Source organism: Balaenoptera borealis (genome assembly GCF_965194805.1).
Source record: "Balaenoptera borealis genome assembly, chromosome: 12".
Classification (NCBI taxonomy): Eukaryota; Metazoa; Chordata; class Mammalia; order Artiodactyla; family Balaenopteridae; genus Balaenoptera; species Balaenoptera borealis.
In genome coordinates, this window is record NC_138869.1 from 45319219 (window position 1) to 45338145 (window position 18927).

The window sequence follows — 18927 nt, forward strand, 5'->3', positions numbered from 1 at the left end:
TGCTTTTCGGGGATGGAGTTCTGGTGTGGGGCGCCGGCCGGCAGGCACAGCCCCCCGCGCCCCCGGACGTCCGCCCTTGCCCACGCCGGGCTCCTGCTGATGCTACTGCTGTTACTGCTGCTGCAGCCCTCGGGTGAGCCCCGCCCCCGCCCCTCCTCCCACAGGCCTGGCCTCCACCTCTGATCCTCTGCGTCCTTCCACAGGTTGCTTGGGCGCTGGCGAAGTGCAGGGGGCACTGTCCACGGGTGCCCCTGCCGACCTTGGCGCCCCCTGTGCCCCCAGTGCCACCTGTCCCTCAGGCGGACGTCGCTTCCCCCGGCAGGCCGCCACTAGCCAGCCGCCCAGGACCCTGCAGTACTCTGCTTCTAAAGCCGACGAGGATGAGTTCCTTCCCCGTGAGTACTGTGGCCTCCACGCGGGAGGAGGGTGCCCAAGCATCCTTGAGGACCTTAAGGGACAGCGGAAGAAGGGGCACGGAGAGTGAGAGGGGACCTTCCTTTTACCAGTGCTTATTGAGCACCTATTGTGGGCCAGGCCTCCCATGCTGTTGAGGTAGGAGGCAAGGAAGGTGGGGGGAGCCTGGGGTGTGCTCACGTCCTGCCTCCCTGAACGGTCTATGGGGACAGCGCCTCTCCATCCGGCCCGGTCCCTGATCCAGGCTCCCAGCCAAGGCCTTTGGGGGTCTCCAGCATGGCTTTCAGGGAGCCTTCCCTTGTGTGTCTCGGGGCACACCCACAAGGCATTCTCTTCAGCAGTGGCTTCCAAGCATGTTGAAGTAAGACCCACATAAGAAATACTTCTCATCCTGGAACTGAGTGCACAGAATTTAACTGTCACAGAAAGTCACACACAGTACCCAGCTGCACCCTGCTGTGCATGCCGCTATTCCCTCTTCTGTGTTAGCCCTTACAGCCGCTGGTGACAGCCCACTTACATTGATCTCACAATCCTCTAATCCATTTGGAACACGTAGGAGCGGGACTGCTGTGGTGTTGGATATGTGCATCTTCAGTTTAAAGAACTTTTTACATGAAAGCTTTTCCAAAGTGGTTGCACCCATTGACCCTCCCTCCAGCAGTGAGTGAGCAGTCTGGGGCCATGCTCCTCACCAACACTTGGTATCAGGGACATTTAGTTTTGCCTGGCAGGTGGTGGTGAGTAGAACCTCACTGTGATTTAAGTCCACACTTCCCTGAGGACTACTGGGTCTGAAGAGCTTCTGCGTTCGTTTGCTATTGGGGTTTCGTCCTCAGATGTATGTCTTCATGCACACTGCCCATTTTTCTCTTAGGTCACCTGCCTTTCTCTCACTGAATCACAGGAGAAGGATCCTAGAGGAGGGGGAGGGGTCTTCCTTGGCTGAAGTAAGGGAACCAGATGGAAACACAGATGGGTTTGTGAAGGGCCTGGCCAGAGCTGAGGTCTGCTTGACCAGGACAAAGGAGCTAGTGGCGCACCAGGCTGGTCAGCTGGGAACGCCCTGGGGCCTAAGCTGTGGGACCAGAGAGAGGGATACCTGGGGAGTGCTGAGGCCCTTCTGAGGCTGGAGACCCCAGTCCTCATGTGAACAACATCATTATGTGATGACCAGTGAAGAAGGAGAATCATTGGATGGGTGCAGGCCAGCTAGAGAGGTGGGAGATCAGGCTGAGGGGAGGGAGGAGGGAGAGGTGCTGTGGGATGTGGCTGGAAGGGCCCATTCGTTATCAAGCTCCTTTCATTTTCCTCCTTAGCCTGTGGCTTCTCCTATGAGCGGGACCCCACCCTCAGGGATCCGGAGGCCATGGCTCGGTGGTGGCCATGGATGGTCAGTGTGCAGGCCAATGGCACACATATCTGTGCAGGCACCCTCATTGCCTCCGAGTGGGTGCTGACCGTGGCCCACTGCATGATCCAGTGAGTCGGGGCCTAGATGGATGAGTGGAAAGTCATTGGAGCCACCAGGGCCCCAGTCATCTTGCCAGCTGGCCCATCAGCGGCAGACACCGTAGTCCTAGCCCCACCTCACCCTAGCTCTGAGCAGGTGGGGGATGAGTCCTGCAGATTCCTTCCTGGGAGCTGGGGGTTTCCTCCCCTCACCTGGCCCCCTCCAGTCCTGTACAGTCATTCCATAGATAGGAAACGGAGGCTTGCAGCCACTGTCTAGGCCTCCTTCCTCCTATCTGCAGAAAGAATGTCCTAATTCTTCTGCTCCACACCCTTTGTTTCACTTACTCATTCCTTCCTTCATTCAACCAACAGCCTTGCCAGTCTTTGAAGCCAGGCCTGGCCTGGGCACTGGGGGCAGAAAAGGGCTGCACCACTCCTCTCAGGTTGCTGGGGAAGACAGACAAGAAGATAGATGCTCACAGGGGAGTCTGGTCAGTGTGGGCATGAGAGAGTGGGCATGCCCATGTTCTGGGGCCAGGGAGCGGCCTGAGGGTCACATCTGGCCATGAGGGCTGACCAGCGGAGAAGCGAGCTCCAAGCCTAAGGGACACGCTGAGAAAGGAGGCTGGAGGGCAAGGCAGGGCTGATTGCACAAGGTCTCTGTCACTTCCAGGGCCCAGCATGGGATGCTGGACAGAGTCCAGAGTTTGGAACCAGAGAAAACTGGGTCCACGTCCCAGCTCCACACTTCTTAGCTGTGTAACCTGAGTCAGTCACTTGAGCCCCATTTTCCCTCTCCATAAAAGGAAGGGTTGTTGTGAGGACTGGACCACACAATGTGTGTGCAGGGCCCCATTCACATCTGTTGCGAGGAGTGGGCTCTGGGGCTTGAAGCAGGTGGGTGGCCTACCAGGATTTGCTCAGGGTGCAACAGTGTGGTGGAGGGTAGGGGGTGCAGGCTGGCATAGGGTTCTTGGAGCTGATGGAGGACTCTCCTCGCTGTTCCCCTAGGAGTGGTGTTACCTATTCAGTGCGGGTGGGGAGTCCATGGGTTGACCAGCTATCCAAGTCTACTGTCGACGTCCTGGCACAGCAGGTCATCGTGAACAGCCATTATTGGTCCCATCGGTACTGGTCCTGGGTTGGCCGGGCCAATGACATTGCCCTCCTTAAGCTTAAGCGGCCACTCAAGTACAACAAGTATGTCTGGCCCATCTGCCTGCCTGGCTTGGACTATATGCTAAAGGACCACGCCCTCTGCACTGTGACAGGCTGGGGACTCCCCAGGGTTGATGGTAAGTCGGAGCCTCCCCACAGCAGGGTGGGTGTTGTGGGAGAGGACCTGGGTGCAGGCCAGGGTCTACCATGGGCAGATATTTCTGAGACACCTCCCCCAGGGACCCCATCCCCACCCCCGTCGGGCTCTCATCTCTGAGGTCTCTTTCCCTTTGAGGGTCTCAACAGTGAATGTATCATGGCCATTTAGGCCTTAGGGGACCCAGATTGCCCTTGAACCCTCAGGCCCAGGCCAGGGTTGTAAATAGGACTTCCTTGAAGGTAGAGGGGGCACAGAGTAGTATCTTGCTGTCTGCACACAATCCCAGGGCATCCATGTCTTGAAGCAGAACAGCCAAGGTGAGAGGAGCAGGGTTCTGTGTCTGTAAAAGGCTCCCCAGAAGATCCCATGTGGCTGGCTAAGGGCAATCTGCACCCAGAAGGTGGGAGTCACTGAGGGTCCACTCATGGCTCCCTCCCCCAGGAGTGACCCTCAATCCCTCATCATCCCAATTTAGGAGCCCAAAGAGCAGGAGTGTTGTCCCAGGGCCGTCCAAGGGACCATTTCCTTATGAGCCCCAAGAATGTCCATTTCCTTCAGGGAACCCCTATCCCTTTCCCACAAGAGAGGCACCCTTCCCTGTGGCCTCATAGAGTCAGCTTGCCTGAAAGCACCCACAGGGTCTCCAGCCTGGGGTGGGGTGGCTTTTTGTCTTGCCTGCCATGGCCTATCTGAGGAATGGCTGGGAATGGTTGGAAGTCACCTGTCCCCTAGGAGCTCAGACTAGGGACAGAGATACAATTGAGAGAGCGGGGAGGGGAGTAAAGAGTGCCCGGGACCCACGGAGGGGAGTCTAGGGAAGCTTAGAGAAGGAAGAGGCCTTTGGGGAAAGCTTGAAGAAAAGGCAGGATTTGGACCTTAGATGGGCCTGGTAGGCTTTGGGGATAGAAGGAACACAAGAGCCAAGATGCTGAGATCAGAATGGACTCAATGGATAGTATTCTGCAGGATGTGAGACGAGGTCCAACAAGGCCAGATCATGGGTAGCCTGCTCCCAAGGTCTCTATGTCAAGGGGCCCTTGGGAAGCATCAGCTGGAGTGGTGGGTGGCCTAAGCCTGGAGAGATCTCCAGAGCTGCTGTGTGGCAAGGAGAAGAGGCTGGAGGAGTGGCGAAGAACAAAGGGAGGATGGACACAAGGCTGGCGGCAGTGGGCAGGAGCGAAACCGCCAAGCCTGAATGGGGGACCCTGTCCCACAGGTGTGTGGCCCCAGTTCAGGACCATCCAGGAGAAGGAAGTCACTATCCTGAACAGCACGGAGTGTGAAAGCGTCTACCACAGGTTCTCCAAAATCCCCTCTCTGATTCAGATCATCAACTCCCAGATGATTTGTGCAAAGGACATCAACAGGAACAGTTTTGCTATGTGAGCATCTCTCCCCCTTGCTCACTTGCCTCCAAGGGCACCTGGCCAGGAATGGGGCTGGGGGCACAGGGAAGGCAGGACCTGCGGGGAGGTGGGGAAGGGGATGGGGATGAGCAGGGGTGACTGAGGGGGAAGATAGGAAGATGGGGGAGGGGAGATTTGATGAAGAATGGAGATTGGGAGGAAAGAGATGAAGGTTGGGGTGAGAGAGATGGGGAGTGGGGATGGAGGTTGGAGATGAGGGAGAAGAATGGGAGGTAGTGGGAAGATGGAGGGTGGGTGTTAAAGTGATGGGGGATGGAGAACTGGCAAGAGAGAGATGGGAGGTGGAGCCCTTTGAGGAAGGTCTCCTGGGTCAGGACCTCAAGGGCACCCCTCAGCTATGTGACACTCGGGGGCTGCAGGGAAGGTCTGATGTGAGGGCACCCTGCTTCTTCCTGAGCTGGATTAAGTCTCCCTTGGACCACATCTGGCCTCCTTTTTTGTTTCCCCCACCCCTCCCCACAGGAGATAAGTGGTGAGCCCTTGGCCTGTCCTGTGGAGAGCATATGGTACCTGGTGGGAATGGTGAGCTGGGGCCCAGGCTGCAAGAAGAGCAAGGCCCTGCCCATCTACCTACACATCTCCTCCTACCAGCAGTGGGAACGCCTCAACGGGCAGACTCTGCCAGCCCCATCCAGGGCCCTGCTCCTGGCACTCCTGCTGCCCCTCAACCTCCTTGCTGTCCTCTGATACTCGTGCCGTTGTCTCTGGGTGCACCCTCCCTTGCCCAGGCCCCTCCTCACCCTCTGTGCCTAGAATGCTATGGGTGCAGCTCTCACAGCCCCACATGGCAGGGCAGAGACTAGGTGCTCAATTAAATGTTTCTCTTCCCCATGCTTCCTCCTTCCTCGGCCTGCTCCAGTGGGAGATGAGAGAACCAGACAGGGGTGGGATGGGTGACTCCGGGCAGTTTATACTGAAAAGTACAGAGCCCCAGGATCCGCCTCCATCCAAAGGTTCAGGGTGGCTCCCACAGAAGGTGGAGGGAGTGTGTAGGGATGATATTGGGGTCCGCTGATGGAGGGCCTAGATATTGGGGTCAGATGATGGAGGGTCAGGCTGAAGCTGGGGCTGCCAGGACACAATGTGAGGCTGGGCATAAGGGTGCAGCTCTGTCTGGGCCGGGGAGGTAAGTGTGTTCTCCTTGACTTTGGCCCATCTTCTGGCCAGTGGCTAGAACATATCCTGTTATTGCCCTGAAGCACTGTAGTGGACTTTGACCTTCCAGCCCTGTCCGCTGTCTGGAGACTGGGGCAGATGCCCACTGGGATCAGATATTATCCCCACCATTCCCACCAGCCTGTCCATAAAGGGCTAGTGGAGGCCCAGGCCAGAGGTCAGGGAGGCAGCTGGCAGGGCAGATGTAGCCCGGGCCTGGACTTACCCCAGGCATTACCAGCTGCTTCTCTGACTTATAGTGGTCCCTGCTCCTCTGGGCTTCTGCTGCCCAGCCAACAGGAGGGCTCTGGCTTGTATGAGCAGAATGATCTTTGCCACAGCCATATGTATGAGAAGCCCATAGGCTGGAGCCCAAGGGCAGAGTCAGGGTTCCCACTTGGTGGCGCAGTGAGTACTCAGCTTCCACAGCAGGGCCTTCTGTAATCTCTCTGCCCCCTCATGGCTCTAAGACCCCATGCTCCTTCCCCCATGTCAGCCTGGTTCCCTCTTCTCGTGTAATAATGGTCCAGGTCCAGATCAGAATCCAGGTTTGACTCCTCTGTGTCCCAAGCACCCACTTATTGAAACCCAGGGTGTGGAGCAGAGGCAAGTGGAGAGCAGGTAGCTTCCTCCCTGGTCCTGATGCCCTGCCTCAGGGCTAAGCCCCACTGGCTGCAGCTGACCCGCTGCCTCTTGGCCACCACCTCTCCCTCCAGCTCATCCGCATTCAGGCTGGGAGAAAAGTCAGGAGAGGGAACGTCAGCCTGGCCTACACCACCTATCACTGATCACTGCACCACCCTCCACGTAAATGCTCCAGGGATGGGGCATCCTGAGGGGTCATCTCAGGTCACTTGGGTATGAGAAGGCACTCAGCTTTATTTACAAATCTCTGCAGGCTGCAGAGGCAGCGTGAGCTTTGCCAGCAGCTCCCCCTGCCTCGGAAATCTCCGGTGTCTCCTTAGTCTCCAGGCCAAGGTCTGAGTACCTCAGTTGATGTTCGCTGCCATCTAGAAACCCCTCTCTGCATCTCCCCTCCCCAAGGATTCAGTCCCCAGGTCAAGTTTGAGCCTTCACCTTCTGGCTAGCAGTGCTTCTTTTAGGCACCGTAGTTAAGAGTGGAAGAGGAAGCTCTGTGCTGTTACATTCAGCAGGTGGAAGGCTGGTTGCTGCCTCAATCCCTAACTGCCCCCTGCGGTGATCTCCTGGGGCCCTGACACCTGCTACCACAGCTGAGCCTAGAAAAGGCCAGCAGAAAAACCCAGCAGAAAAACCCGAAGTCCCCCTTGGCTTCTCAAATTTTCCCTGGATTCCCAAGATGGGGCCCTTCTCTCTCTGGCCCACTGGCCTCAGCCTTCTGCACCCCTGCAGCCCCTAGCCCTGAGCCCATGGGCCTCATGCTAGGCCCTCCAGCAGCCTCAGCTGCATCACAGCGTGTAAGACAAGTGTATCCATTGCTTAGAGCTCGGTATCTGCTATGCTGGGGGTTCTGCTTCTGGTCTCCCTCTGCTCACTGCCCTGGGCCAGAACCCCTGCCAGGCTTGGGGCAGCCCCCTCACCACCAGAGCTGCTATCCAGCTAAGTCCGAGAACCTTCTGCTGCCCCTGCTTCCCCCAGTGACCCTCTCCCTCCTCATGGCCAGCCTGATGGGGCCTCACATCTAGCCCATCCAGGTCAGCCATCCCCTTCCAGAAGGAAACCCACATCCCATTACCCCTTTAGCCACTGCTGTTCCTGGCAGAAGAGGGGACAGAGGCATGTCTGGGTGGGTAGAGGCCACTTTGGATCTACAGAGGGACAGTGATCCAAGACCACCTCTGCTGAGCGGCCACGTGGATGGGGTGAAAAGAGTGGAATCCAGGCTGGGAGGCAGCACACCTGGTGCAGTCATATCCTTGCCCCAGTAGGCTCTAGGACAGGGTCCGGGGCCTCAGCAACCCCCTCTGAGCAGGGAGAGGGTGTTCTGCAACCTCTATGGTCCATGTATGAGCCTGGAGTCTAAGATGTCTGGACTCTGGCCAGGACTATGAGCCCCAGGGCCGGCTAGCCCCAGCCTCCACCTCCAGGAAGCTCTCCTCATTTCTCTTCTTTCTTCTTCTTGGCCTCATTCTTCTCATCCTCCTCTACTTTGATGGCCACTGTATCCACACTGTCCTTCTTCTTCTTCTTCTTCTTATCCTCTGTGGAGCAGAGGAAAAAGGGTGCAACAGGAGTGAGTCAGGGTCCTAGGGCCTGCACTAGAGCCTCCCAGTCCAGCCCTTCATGCCTTCTTCCTTCCAAACCTCTCCTACCTGCAGAATAGCTCCTTGTTCTCCCTGCCTCACTCTGACCCATTTCTTTGCTCTGGTCTCCAGAAACAGGGCTGGGTCCCCTCCCTGAACCAGGTGGAGGGGAGCAATAGGGCAACTCTGGGTGGCAGGATCGAGGAACTGGCCAGCTTGGCAGAGTCAGAGGGTGGCGGGGCTGGGGGCCAGGCCTGCTCACCTCCAGGGATTTCTGTGAGCTCATTGAGGGGTGGCACAGTCTCTAGTTTGTCCGTGTACATCTTGGCTGCCTTTCGCTGTAGGTACCGGGCTTCAATCTCCTTCCGGGTCCGTGGCACGCGGCAGTTGAAGACACAGCAAAGAGTGATAACTACGGGGAGGACAGAGCAGGCTTGGCAAGGGCCAGAGCTCAGACACCCCAGGAGTGGTTCCCAAGTTTCAGGCCTGTCTCCATCTACGTATGTGTGTCCTACCCAAGAGACCCTCTCAGAAGGCTCCACATTTTGACAAAACCCCTGTGGGCTCTGGGATTTTCAGAATATCTTTCCTGAGCTGGGCTGGCTTCACATAGTAGGCCCACTTTCAGGAGGGCCTTGTGCTTGATTTGTTATTCTGCTGTCACTTTCTTGAAATTCTTAATAATTTTTGAACAGAGGGGCTCACAATTTCATTTTGCCCTGGCCCCGTATATTGTGTTACCAATCCTGGTTCTGGGGGGTCTTTCTGACTAGACTGAGAGGTCCTGGAGGGCAGGCAGTGGGCTAGACCATGACTCAAGCTGCAGCCTCCTGGAGGGTGTCCTGTGCTTCTAACCCAGGCCTCTGGGCTCCTGTGCATCCTAGTTTTTCCTCCCCAGGCTCCTGAGAGCACCTCAGACCCTGGGGGACATGGCTGCATCCTCCTCAACCTCCCTGAGGACAAGCCAGGGCTGCTCCTGGCTGTGAGAGCCTGAAAGAGGGCACAGACCTTGCCCCGGGGCCTTCACCTCAGACAGAGTTATTCCAGGAGTGGTTTTCTGGCTCAGGGCAGCTGTGCCCACGCAAGCTGGGCCAAGGCATGGAGCTGGCCTGTCTAGGGATGGGCAGGGCAGGGCTGCCAGGACCCGGCTGGACTGAGTTTATTTTTCTAAGGCCCCTACAGTCTGACCACCTTGGCCCCAGCCTCAGGGGAGGGGATGGAGCTGCTTCCTATTATAAATCAGATGACCAGACATAACTTCCTGACAGACTCCTAGGGGCAGGAGGGCCAGGCAGGACAAGTCAGGCCTATTTTGGGGAAGATAGATCAGACCCATGTGGCCTGGGCTGGAGCACCCCTTGGGGTCATCTTGTGCAACCCCTTCAGCCAATGTTGTGGTCCCACTGAATCTCCCCCAGACTCACAGAATGAAAGAAAACAAATGAATGAGATGGTTTCAAAGCCTTTGTGGCTGAGGACAGGACTGGACTCCTGAATAAATGGATGGGGTGTCAACAGCATCCAGGAACACATGGTGGGGGGTTAGTTGTGCAAGGGTCCCAGCAGTAGGTCTGCCTTTCTTACCCAAAGAACTGGGTTCTGGTCCTCTCCAGACCCCTGTATGCCAGAGGTCCAATGTTGGACCTCCACCCTACTGGCTTGGACCACCTTTTCCAGCTACCCCACCAGGTGCCTCCTCAGGACCATGCCCATGCTCTCTGCAAAGGCTGGAGGCCTGGGCTTTAAAGGGAGCTCAGCCACAGCTTTTGGCAGTCAGAGCAGGACTCAAGCACCGCTCCTCACTCCAGGCCTGCCCCACCCAGCCTGGCCTGTTTGCGTCTCTTCAAAGAGGAGAGGAACAAAGTTCCTTGGATCGAGTTCCAGGCCCAGGCAGGGGCTTGGGATAGGGGTCCCCAGGCTGGAGGGGACCCCGAAGAGGTACCCTATCCAACTCCAGCTCTCTCCACAAGGTTCTGGGGGTGACGCTCCACAAACAGCTGTACCACCTAGGCCCAAGCAGACAGGGAAGTGGGAAAGATGTTTCCTCCCCAGGAGATGGATTTCCCTACTCCCTAGAGCCCTGCATAGAGGGTAACAAATGCTAACCTGTTGCTCAGAGGCCTTTGGGACTATCCCTTACCTTTCTCTAGGAAATGGGTTTAGGAGTAGAAGTCAGTCTGTGTGGTTGAGGTCCAAGTGCCTTTTTGGGCCTGAAACTGCAACTTCCCTATGTGGCCCCAGGTACTTCTACCATCTAGGGCCAAGCAGAGCCCTGGAGAAACCATTGTGTGTCTTGAGGCCCCATGGTGCCCTCATCCCTGCTTCTTGCGGTGCCCCAGAGCTGCTCCTTGGACCTGTACCCTGGATTGCTCCTGTGGCCCCTGCAGGGCAGATACCTCCCCCAACCCTGCCTCTTGGTACTGGGGGTTATTCCCCTCTCTGGACACCTGAGCTGGGGCTGCAGCCACACCTGTTTTTCTGTGGGGCCTCCACTCAGAAGCCTGACTGATCATTGGCCTTGGCTAGGAACAAAATGCAGCCTCTTGCTCAGATCTTGCTCCCACTCCAGCCGGGAAGACATGGGGGGTGGGGGTGGAAGGGCACTTCTGGTGCCAAGAGAAGCACATGCAAATTAGAGGTCCTTGTCTCCCCTGGAGCCCCCGCATCTGGATGGGCCCTTGTGATCAACCCTGCCCCCAGGATAACTCCAGCTAGAACTTAAATGCTCCTTTAGCCCCTGACCCGGGTGCACTCAGTAAACGTCTTATAGGGGTTATCTGAGACCTGTGTGAAGGCCATTTCCTTGCACCTCTGCCCACACTGTACCTCTGCCTGTAACGCCTTTCCAGCTGCCTAACACAAAACCACTCATCCATCCTACCGATCTACAGCTTGGAGGACCCCTCCTCCATGAACCCTTTGCTGGAAGAGTGTGCTTTCCTTCTCTTTACTGCCTGTGCCCCACTCCTCCCTTTGGCCTGTAGGAACCTCTGTCAGACTCTGCTTTGTACCCTGGCGGCCTCTGCCATCCAGTCGGCGTTTCTCGGCCCCCTTTTCCCCAACTCCAGACCCCAACTCTGGAAGGACAACTGAAGGGAGCATGCCAAACCGGCTTCTGCTGCGACTTCGCATCAAGCAACTCCCAGGTCCAAGAGAGGAAGGGGTCTTCTGCTTTTGACTGAGGTGGGTGTGAGTCATTCCAGGGAAATGGTATTTGACAATGCAGGGTTTGCAGCCTGGGAGCCACATTTGCTGGGCGTCTGGGGAGCCTTTGGGCTGAGCTGCAGCCAAGGGTGGCCTATGCTGGGGCCCCTGGGTGTGGGTGTTTTAAGCTGGCCAAACGGCAGAAAAAGCATGAGGAGGCCAACGATAGGGAAAAATGACACGTCTTCGTCCTGGTTCAGTGGAGTCCCCTGTAATTACCATAATTGCCATGTGGCTGCATCCCCGGTCGGGCAGAATACTTCAGGTCACCACCGGCCTGTCAGCCCTCCACAGGGACTTTGTGTGGATCAGAAGGTGCCAGAAACCACAACGGGCCTCCTGTGGGCGCCTGGCCTGCCTGCACTGCCCGGAATTGCTGCTCTGAGCCCCTGGGGGTGGAGCGGGGGGGGTAGGGGGGGTCGTGAGGCGGTGCCGTGCTCCCGCTGTGTTGTGGCAGTGGCAGGGGGCGGTGATGGGGGGAGCAGCTACTCACTGATGGACAACACGAAGAGCGAGAAGATGCCCACCACGTGCCACAGGCGCATATCCCAGAACACCACCGTCTCCTTGGTCAGCGGGGGCGGCTTGGGCTTGGGTGGGGCCGTGCTGGGCTGTGGGTCAGGAGAGAGTGGAATGAGCCAGGCAGAGGCCAGGGACTGGGACGGGGCCGAGAGAGGCCCAGGTCTCAGCAAGCACTCACTCAGTCCAAACATTTCAGAATCTCCTAGAATCAAGTGTCTTAGACATTCATAAACAATGCCTCAGACCTTGGGAAGTTCCAGATTTAGAACGAGAAGAGGGTAGAGCCCCAGAACCATGGATCTGGGAACTTGGAGTGCAAGGGTGGTTGATGCTTGAGGAAACCAAAGCCCAAGGGGCAAAGGTGGATGGCTTGTCCCAATCAGATTCAAGGACCCTTCTCTCCTCCTGCTCCAGCCCTGGGCTCCTCCACACAGGCAGATGGGGTCTCAGGACCAAGGCCAGAGACAAGGCGAGTCCTGTCCTGTGGGACTTTGCTCACATGTACCTCCAGTGTGGGGTGGGGTGTGGAACTGGAGTCAGGGCCCCGTGACTCTGTTATTTGACCAGGACTCCCACCAGGTGGCCTCAGCAGTCACCTGTCCTACCTGAGTCACCGCCTCTGACCAGAAGGCTAGGCCAGAATCCTCACAAAATGGGTCTAGATAATTTGTCTGAAATGCAGTAGCGACACCTGGAGGCCAAAAGCTGTAAGCATGGCTGGAGCAATCGTGAGCAGAGCACAGCGCACCACTTCCCACTTTCCCAGTAGGACACCACCCTGTCCTGGGGGGTCTGAGGGGACATGGCCCTGCTCTGGTGGGTGGGAGCAAGACCTATCCCTGACCTGTGGGGCTGAGAGGGATATGAACCTATCTCTGTCACCAAGTTTGGCTGAGGTGTGTGGACGGGGGTTAGTACTTGGAGGGAGAGGGGATCCTGGGGCATCTGTGCAGTGCCTTGTCCCCTGATTAACCAAATAAGGACAGACATGAGGAGTCTCTTCCAGCTCTCTGGGAAGGAAAAGCAACCTACAGCTCAACCATCTGTCCAGTCTTTCCTCTGGTCCATAAGCATGGATGGGGCACCTACCAAAAGCCAGGTACTTCTTCATCTAATGGACACCACCCTTCAGCATGTATTGGGGACACTTGGAGAGGATCAGCAACCTGTCCCAGGTAACCCAGAGGATCTGTGTGCCCAGGAGTGGTACATGATTCCCGGCTCTTTTCTCTTAACCAAGGCAAACTGGGGTAGGAGACTTCTTTTCTCTAGGCCTCGGTTTCTCCATCTGTTAACTTGAGTGGGATGGTTCCAGCGGTCTCTGGGAAGCTCTCTACACAACCTGAGTGGTAAAACTGACAAGATATCCTTCCTCAGCATCATCCCAGGGGCCTGGACCCATTTGCGGGCTCAGACACATGTATGTGGGGTCTGGCACATGTGTGTGGGGTTGGAGCACACATATGGGGTTAGGGCTGGGCACTGTGGGTATAGGGCACGTGCGGTTGGATACACATGCATGTGATTTGGCACCCATCTGTAGAGTCAGGGCCAAGGTCTGGGCAGTGGCAGGGTTCCCTGAAACTAAGGCTCAGTGTGTTGGCCCAGTTGGGTTGTATAACTGGAAGATTCTGAGGGCCACGGTAAAGATCTCAGATTCAGAGCCTGGGCAGCCAAGAGCTCACTTCTTACACATTCTTGTTTCAGCTTTGTTCAAGACACCCTGATAGGGGTCTTGGGTAGAGGGAAACAGGTAACAGTCGGGCATCTCCTTGTGGGCACTGCTAGGGGTCTGAACTCAAGCTTGGAGGCCTGGCCTCCATCAGAACCTCACAGGCTGATGGAGGGTGATGCCTGTGGGTGGGGGGGTGGTGCCATGGACCCCAGCCCTGCTCATCTTTCTGGTGCTTCCCTGGATCGCCTGGACTCAGCCAGGCCCTCCTTCAGGCTGTAGGCAGATGGCAGGCAGATGGACTTGAAATGCAGTTTCCCTTGATGGGCTGGGAGAAGATGCTTTCCTGGGGGCTGAGGGAAGAATCCTTGGCTCAGAAGTGAGTTGACCCCCACGCTTAGGCTTCTCCTACACCCAGACCAGCTCAGTTTCTGTGCCTGAGGCCTCAGGGCAGCTGGTGAGGGGACCAAGTACACTCCATGGGGCTCAAGCCAGCCTGGCTCCCCTTACAGGGACACTAGAGCTGACATCTGACTCCAGCCCAGCCTTCTGATCACACCCCCTGGTCAGCAGCAGGAACAGGGGATGCAGGGCTCTGTCTCCATGTACCTCAGACCCACCAGTTCAGGGCTGTGTCCCCTCAGACCCCAAGGATAAGGCCCTGTCCTCCCTCCCCCATCTTGTCCCCCAGCACCTGCCCCTTGAGGGCTCTCCTGGGCGCTTGGCTGTCTCTTACACTTCTGTTTCCCTGCTGTCTGCACTCTGCCACTGCCTACAAGGCTCCGACCCTACTCCTCCCTTGTCCTGCCTCTTGGGCCTTCTCCCTCCGGCCTCATGCTCCAGAATTTTGGGTCTGGTCAGCCTCTTTGACTCCCCTTCCTGGCTCAGCAGGAATGGGGTACAGAGGGGCCAGCCAAGGAGGCTGCAGATGGCCCCCACTCTTCCCTCCCTGGCCCCAGCCAGGCTCCTGGCCAACCCCCCAGCCGTCCTCTTCACCTCTTCCTGGGCTATCTGAGCAGCAACTAACCGTTCTCCCAACTATGTGCCCTCTTCTGATTTATTCTCCTTCCAAACCAGGACTCATGGCTCTTGCCAGCTCAGAAACGTTTGCTAGCTCCCAGTTATCACCAGGACCAAGTAAGACCCTGAGTCCTTGGGCCCTGCCCTGCTTGCCCCTCCCCTCCAGGGCCTAGTGTGCAGCATGGAGTCTAACTCAACACATGGCTGCTCTAGGAAGGGTGTCCTCACCCTCCTGCCTCCCACCCACCACCTTCGACCTCACTAGACCAAAGATTAGAATATAGGGGCTGAGCGTCCCCCATCAGACACTCGCTGATGCCCGGCTGTATCTCCAATCAGACCGGGAATCCCTAAGGTCAGAGTGAGTCTCCCCCATCAGAATAATGTTCCTGAAATCAGAGGCTGTGCCCTCCCATCCGACCAAGGACACTAAGATTGGGGGCTGGGTCTCCTCCACAGCCTGGAAGCACTTGGGATAGAGCTGTGTCTCCCCATTAAGTCAGGACCTCTAGGGCAAGAGGAAGGGAAAAACCAGCTCCTGCAGAAAGGCGCCCCCCAACCCTCTGCCTGGAGGGTGACAGCCACCCCGAGCCCCTCCGCGCCGCCCCGCCTCACCTCCACCAGCTGCCCGGCGACCCCCGCGAGGCAAACCCCCAGGGCGGCGCCGCCGCCCAGCGCCCAGAGCGGCCCCGCGCCTAGCCGCTGCCCCGCCATCTTCGGCGCTCCGCACAGCTCGGCAGCAGGTCAGGGGAGCCGAGGGATGCCGGCCGGGCCGCCTTGGCTCGGTGACTGCCCCCTGGCCAGCCGGCGCTCGGCGGTGGCGATCTGGTCGAAGGCAGGCTGCGAGTGGGCATCATTTATTCATTGTCGGTGTCTGGTTCCTGTGCTGCCCGCTCCCACACCACTCTGGGTGGAGGGCCCGCCCCTCTCCGGAGATCAGACTCCGCACTCCCCTACCCTGACCGACATAGGGCCGGGAGTGGGTGGGAGGGAGGACAGGCTGGGGTCAGGTCCTTGAACAACAGGTCCCACCTTCCCTTCCCCACTTCGGCCTCAGTTTATTCATTTGGGACAAAAGGGAGGGGCTGGAATCTGCTGATCTAGGAGGCCCTTCCCATTCTGACGTTCTGAATTTGAAAAACTGTACTGGACCCAGATTGGGGGGGTTGGGAATGGCATGGCAGGCAGGTTGCCATGGTGACAGGTGCTCGGGGATGTCCTGGGCTTTCTGGGCTGGCTTCCTGCCCAGAGGCAGCTCTGGTCACTCTGGACACCAGAGCAGGGGGGAGGGAGAGGGGGAACAGGGGATGCCTTGGTCAGAGGAGCCAGCTGCGGGTGTGATGGAAGGTTCCTGAAGGAGCCAGCATCTGTGACCCCACAGGACAGGGTGGGCTCCCCCTGGAAGGGCTGGAGGACCATGTTCTGCTTCTGATTGATCCTCAGCCTCTTCCCCAGCCTGAGCTCTGACTCTCACTCCAGTCTGAGCCATGACCCTGACCTCACACTGAACCTGGCCCACACTGCACTCTGGTCCTGACCTCAGAGTGAGCCTTGACAACCCAGGGATTGAGGGAGGGAGGCTCGGAGGAGCTGTGGAGACCTGGGGAGGGCTTAGGAAGAGGAGTGGGGAGGGCTGCGATAGGGAGACTCCTCTGATCCATCCTCCCCCCTCTCTCCTTTCCTTCCTTCCTTCCATTATTATTAATCTGAGAAGCAGCCCAGGTGTTGGACCCCTGCATTCCTCATCACCAAGGGCACCAGTGGAGACCTGTGCAGGCTGGGGTGCTTTGGGCCTTGGGCCTGCCCTCAGAACTGGGGACCCTGTAGATCCAGAGTCTTTTGCGGCTCCTGCCTGGCGGTGCCATAGATGGGCAAGGACCAAGGCAGGCTGCAGCAGAGAGGAGAGGGCCAGCTGCGGATACCTACAGGCGTCAGGGCTAGATGACAGGGCAGGCAGGAAAATGAGAAAACCACTGGCAAAGGACAGCTGGCCCATCGAGAAGACCCTTGACAGTGGGTGGCAAAGTCTGGGGACTGGGTGGGCTGGGCTGGGCCACCCCACCCTCCCCAGGCTTGCCCTCGTCAGGCAAACAAGAATTTCACTGAAGCCCAAATCACTTGCTGCAGCTCTCTGCCCACCATTTCTTCAGGCCATCTGTTATGAAAGCCACACTGACCAGCCAGGGAGGTCACCCTTGGGACAATGGGGTCAGAGAAGCCTTGGCTGGACTGGGCTGAGGTTAGTGAGCCTGACAGTGGCCTTGAGTAAACCATTACTCCTCTCTGCTTTGATGTCCTCATCTATGGAATGGAGAGGGCAAGACTCTCATCACAGGGCTGATGGGAGGATTATATGGTCTAACGATTATGGGAGTGATGAGTACAAGCTGGCTCTCCTTGATGGGACAGCTCAGCCCAGGAGGGGAGGGTGTCATTGCTTCTTTCCATCCAAAAGGTAGGGAAAGCCCAGTGAAGAAATCTGAAAGGGAATACAATCATGTGTGTCCCCAGTGTCCCCTGATATGGCCTCTGCTCCAAGTGGGCTTTACCTCTCGGCAGGCTGTTGAACACAGCTGAAATCTCACCGTATGCCATTTATCATATACCTTTTTCCCAGAGCTTTTTCCTAGAAACCCATCCTAGATCCCCACATCCCCCAAACACAGTGTCAATACTGTCATGCAGGCTTTGGAGTCAAACTGACTTAAAATAACAAGATGGCCCAAAAGGCTTAGTGCAGTTTTAAGCTTTAATAACCTCAGAAGTATAAAGCTACACACTTACAAGAGACACCATTTGGAAGTTTAATTATTTAAATTTCCTTTTTTGCCCTTTGAAGATGGCAAAACTTGACAGAAAAGAATTAAAGTTATCCAAAATTCACGATGAAATTAGCATAAAGAAAATATAAGGAATGAAACTTTCAAATTATGTTTCTTGTAAATTTGTAGTTTTATACTTTATAACTTCTGAAGTTATTAAAGCTGAAAATGAAGACTTATGGGTCATGGTCATATTGACAGCAGTGAGCTCTCAGTGGGCTACTGAACCTCTCCAAGCTTCAATCCCTCATCTGTAAAATGAGTATAACTACAGTATCATGGCACCTGCACATTACAAGCCTTCAGTAAATGCAAGTCGTTATGATTATTGCTGTCACTGTTGTTAAAGGCAGTGTGAAATTACATTGTATAGGACCCAACTATACTTTGTTCAATCAATTCCTTATTCTCGAATATTTGCGTGTTTCCAGTTTTCTAGTGTTAAACACCATAGTGAGAGGGACATCCTGAAAGCTAAAGCCTTTTCCACCTTTTTTTTTTTTTAAACATCTTTATTGGAGTATAATTGCTTTACAATGCTGTGTTAGTTTCTGCTTTATAACAAAGTGAATCAGTTATACATATACATATGTTCCCATATCTCTTCCCTCTTGCATCTCCCTCCCTCCCACCCTCCCTATCCCACCCCTCTAGGTGGTCACAAAGCACAGAGCTGATCTCCCTGTGCTATGCGGTTGCTTCCCACTAGCTATCTATTTTACGTTTGGTAGTGTATATATTTCCATGCCACTCTCTCTCTTTGTCACATCTTACCCTTCCCCCTCCCCATATCCTCAAGTCCATTCTCTAGTAGGTTTGTGTCTTTATTCCCATCTTGCCACTAGGTTCTTCATGACCTTTTTTTTGTTGTTGTTAGATTCCATATACATGTGTTAGCATACTGTATTTGTTTTTCTCTTTCTGACTTACTTCACTCCACCTTTTTATTCCTCCCCCCTGTTTACTTGCAAAGAATCGAGGCCCAGAGAGGGGTTGTGTCCTACCTAAGGTCACTCAGGAACTGGGGCCTCAAACTCAGTTTTCAGCTCCTAACCCATAGCTCTGCTCACTGTCCAGTACTGTTTCTACTTCTTATGAGGGTCCCCATATATTCCTGCACCCCACTCCCTGTTGGGCCCATCAGGTCTGGGGTGGCAGAGCTCTGGACCCCCACGCTCTCCAGCCTGGCTTCCCTGGAAGATAGTGTTCCCTCCATGCATCGTGGCATGAATGCTGGCCTGCAGAATCCTGTTTGTCCCTTGTGTATTATTTTTAGCTCCTATGGGTTTCCTGTAGGGATCCAGTCCAGCCTCCAGGGCCTCTGGGTTGGAAGCTGTGGGCAGAGTCATTTGGCAGGGGCCAGGGGACCCTGTGGACATTCTCTTCTGGAGCCTGAAACCTCAGAGCTCAAGGTTCAGCTCTGGGGAAGCAGGGGGTAGGGAGCAAGGATCCGCCTAGTCACAGAGCCAGGCTGAGATCCAGTGGATCTTGGACTCAGCCTGGGCTGGGGGTGGGGGCTGGGTGGCCTAGGCCTGTGACACAGTGGCTGGGGCCTGTTGGGAGCTGGCAGTCTCTGACCTTGTTGGCCTCGGGCCTGGCCCAGAATAGCTCTGGGGCTGAGCTGGGCCTGGGTGAGACCTGTGTGTTCATCGGCATGCGTTTATGTCCCAGGGCGCTCGAGTACGTGGGAATACAC

At 56.2% G+C, this 18927-nt stretch overlaps 2 protein-coding genes across 6 annotated transcripts; one reads left to right on the forward strand and one right to left on the reverse strand.

Annotated features, from left to right (window-relative positions):
* Window positions 1-12: 12 nt before the first annotated feature.
* On the forward strand, window positions 13-11574 carry LOC309608107 (putative threonine protease PRSS50; the record flags this gene model as incomplete). 3 transcript variants are annotated; one of them, XR_014232644.1, is made up of 8 exons in its annotated part: window positions 13-133; window positions 204-395; window positions 1734-1896; window positions 2881-3164; window positions 4404-4569; window positions 5077-5136; window positions 8336-8491; window positions 11060-11079. XR_014232644.1 is itself a non-coding variant. In XM_082347463.1 (6 exons), the coding sequence occupies 6 exons, from the start codon at window positions 13-15 to the stop codon at window positions 5081-5083; spliced, it is 933 nt and encodes a 310-aa protein (XP_082203589.1). In that variant the 3' UTR covers window positions 5084-5167. The 3 variants fall into 3 exon arrangements, 1 of the variants encoding a protein (XP_082203589.1); XR_014232643.1 differs by having other exon boundaries at window positions 8336-11574; XM_082347463.1 differs by lacking the exons at window positions 8336-8491; window positions 11060-11079 and having other exon boundaries at window positions 5077-5167.
* Window positions 6629-18819, reverse strand: TMIE (transmembrane inner ear). 3 transcript variants are annotated; one of them, XM_082347515.1, is made up of 4 exons: window positions 15025-18819; window positions 11689-11806; window positions 8254-8403; window positions 6629-7949 (listed from the first exon to the last, which is right to left on the reverse strand). In XM_082347515.1, the coding sequence occupies exons 1-4, from the start codon at window positions 15121-15123 to the stop codon at window positions 7846-7848; spliced, it is 471 nt and encodes a 156-aa protein (XP_082203641.1). In that variant the 5' UTR covers window positions 15124-18819; the 3' UTR covers window positions 6629-7845. The 3 variants fall into 3 exon arrangements, with proteins under 3 accessions (XP_082203641.1, XP_082203640.1, XP_082203639.1); XM_082347514.1 differs by having other exon boundaries at window positions 11689-13742; window positions 15025-15056; XM_082347513.1 differs by having other exon boundaries at window positions 11689-15112.
* Between the last annotated feature and the right edge of the window lie 108 nt (window positions 18820-18927).

Excerpts from the sequence above, each read along its gene's own strand:
- TMIE (XM_082347513.1), bottom strand. The coding sequence starts at position 11,908 with ATGTTTGGACTGAGTGAGTGCTTGCTGAGACCTGGGCCTCTCTCGGCC. Across the intron at positions 8,404-11,688 it reads GCTCTTCGTGTTGTCCATCA|TTATCACTCTTTGCTGTGTC; the intron begins GTGAGTAGCTGC and ends TCCTCCCCGTAG. Across the intron at positions 7,950-8,253 it reads GCTCACAGAAATCCCTGGAG|AGGATAAGAAGAAGAAGAAG; the intron begins GTGAGCAGGCCT and ends TCTGCTCCACAG.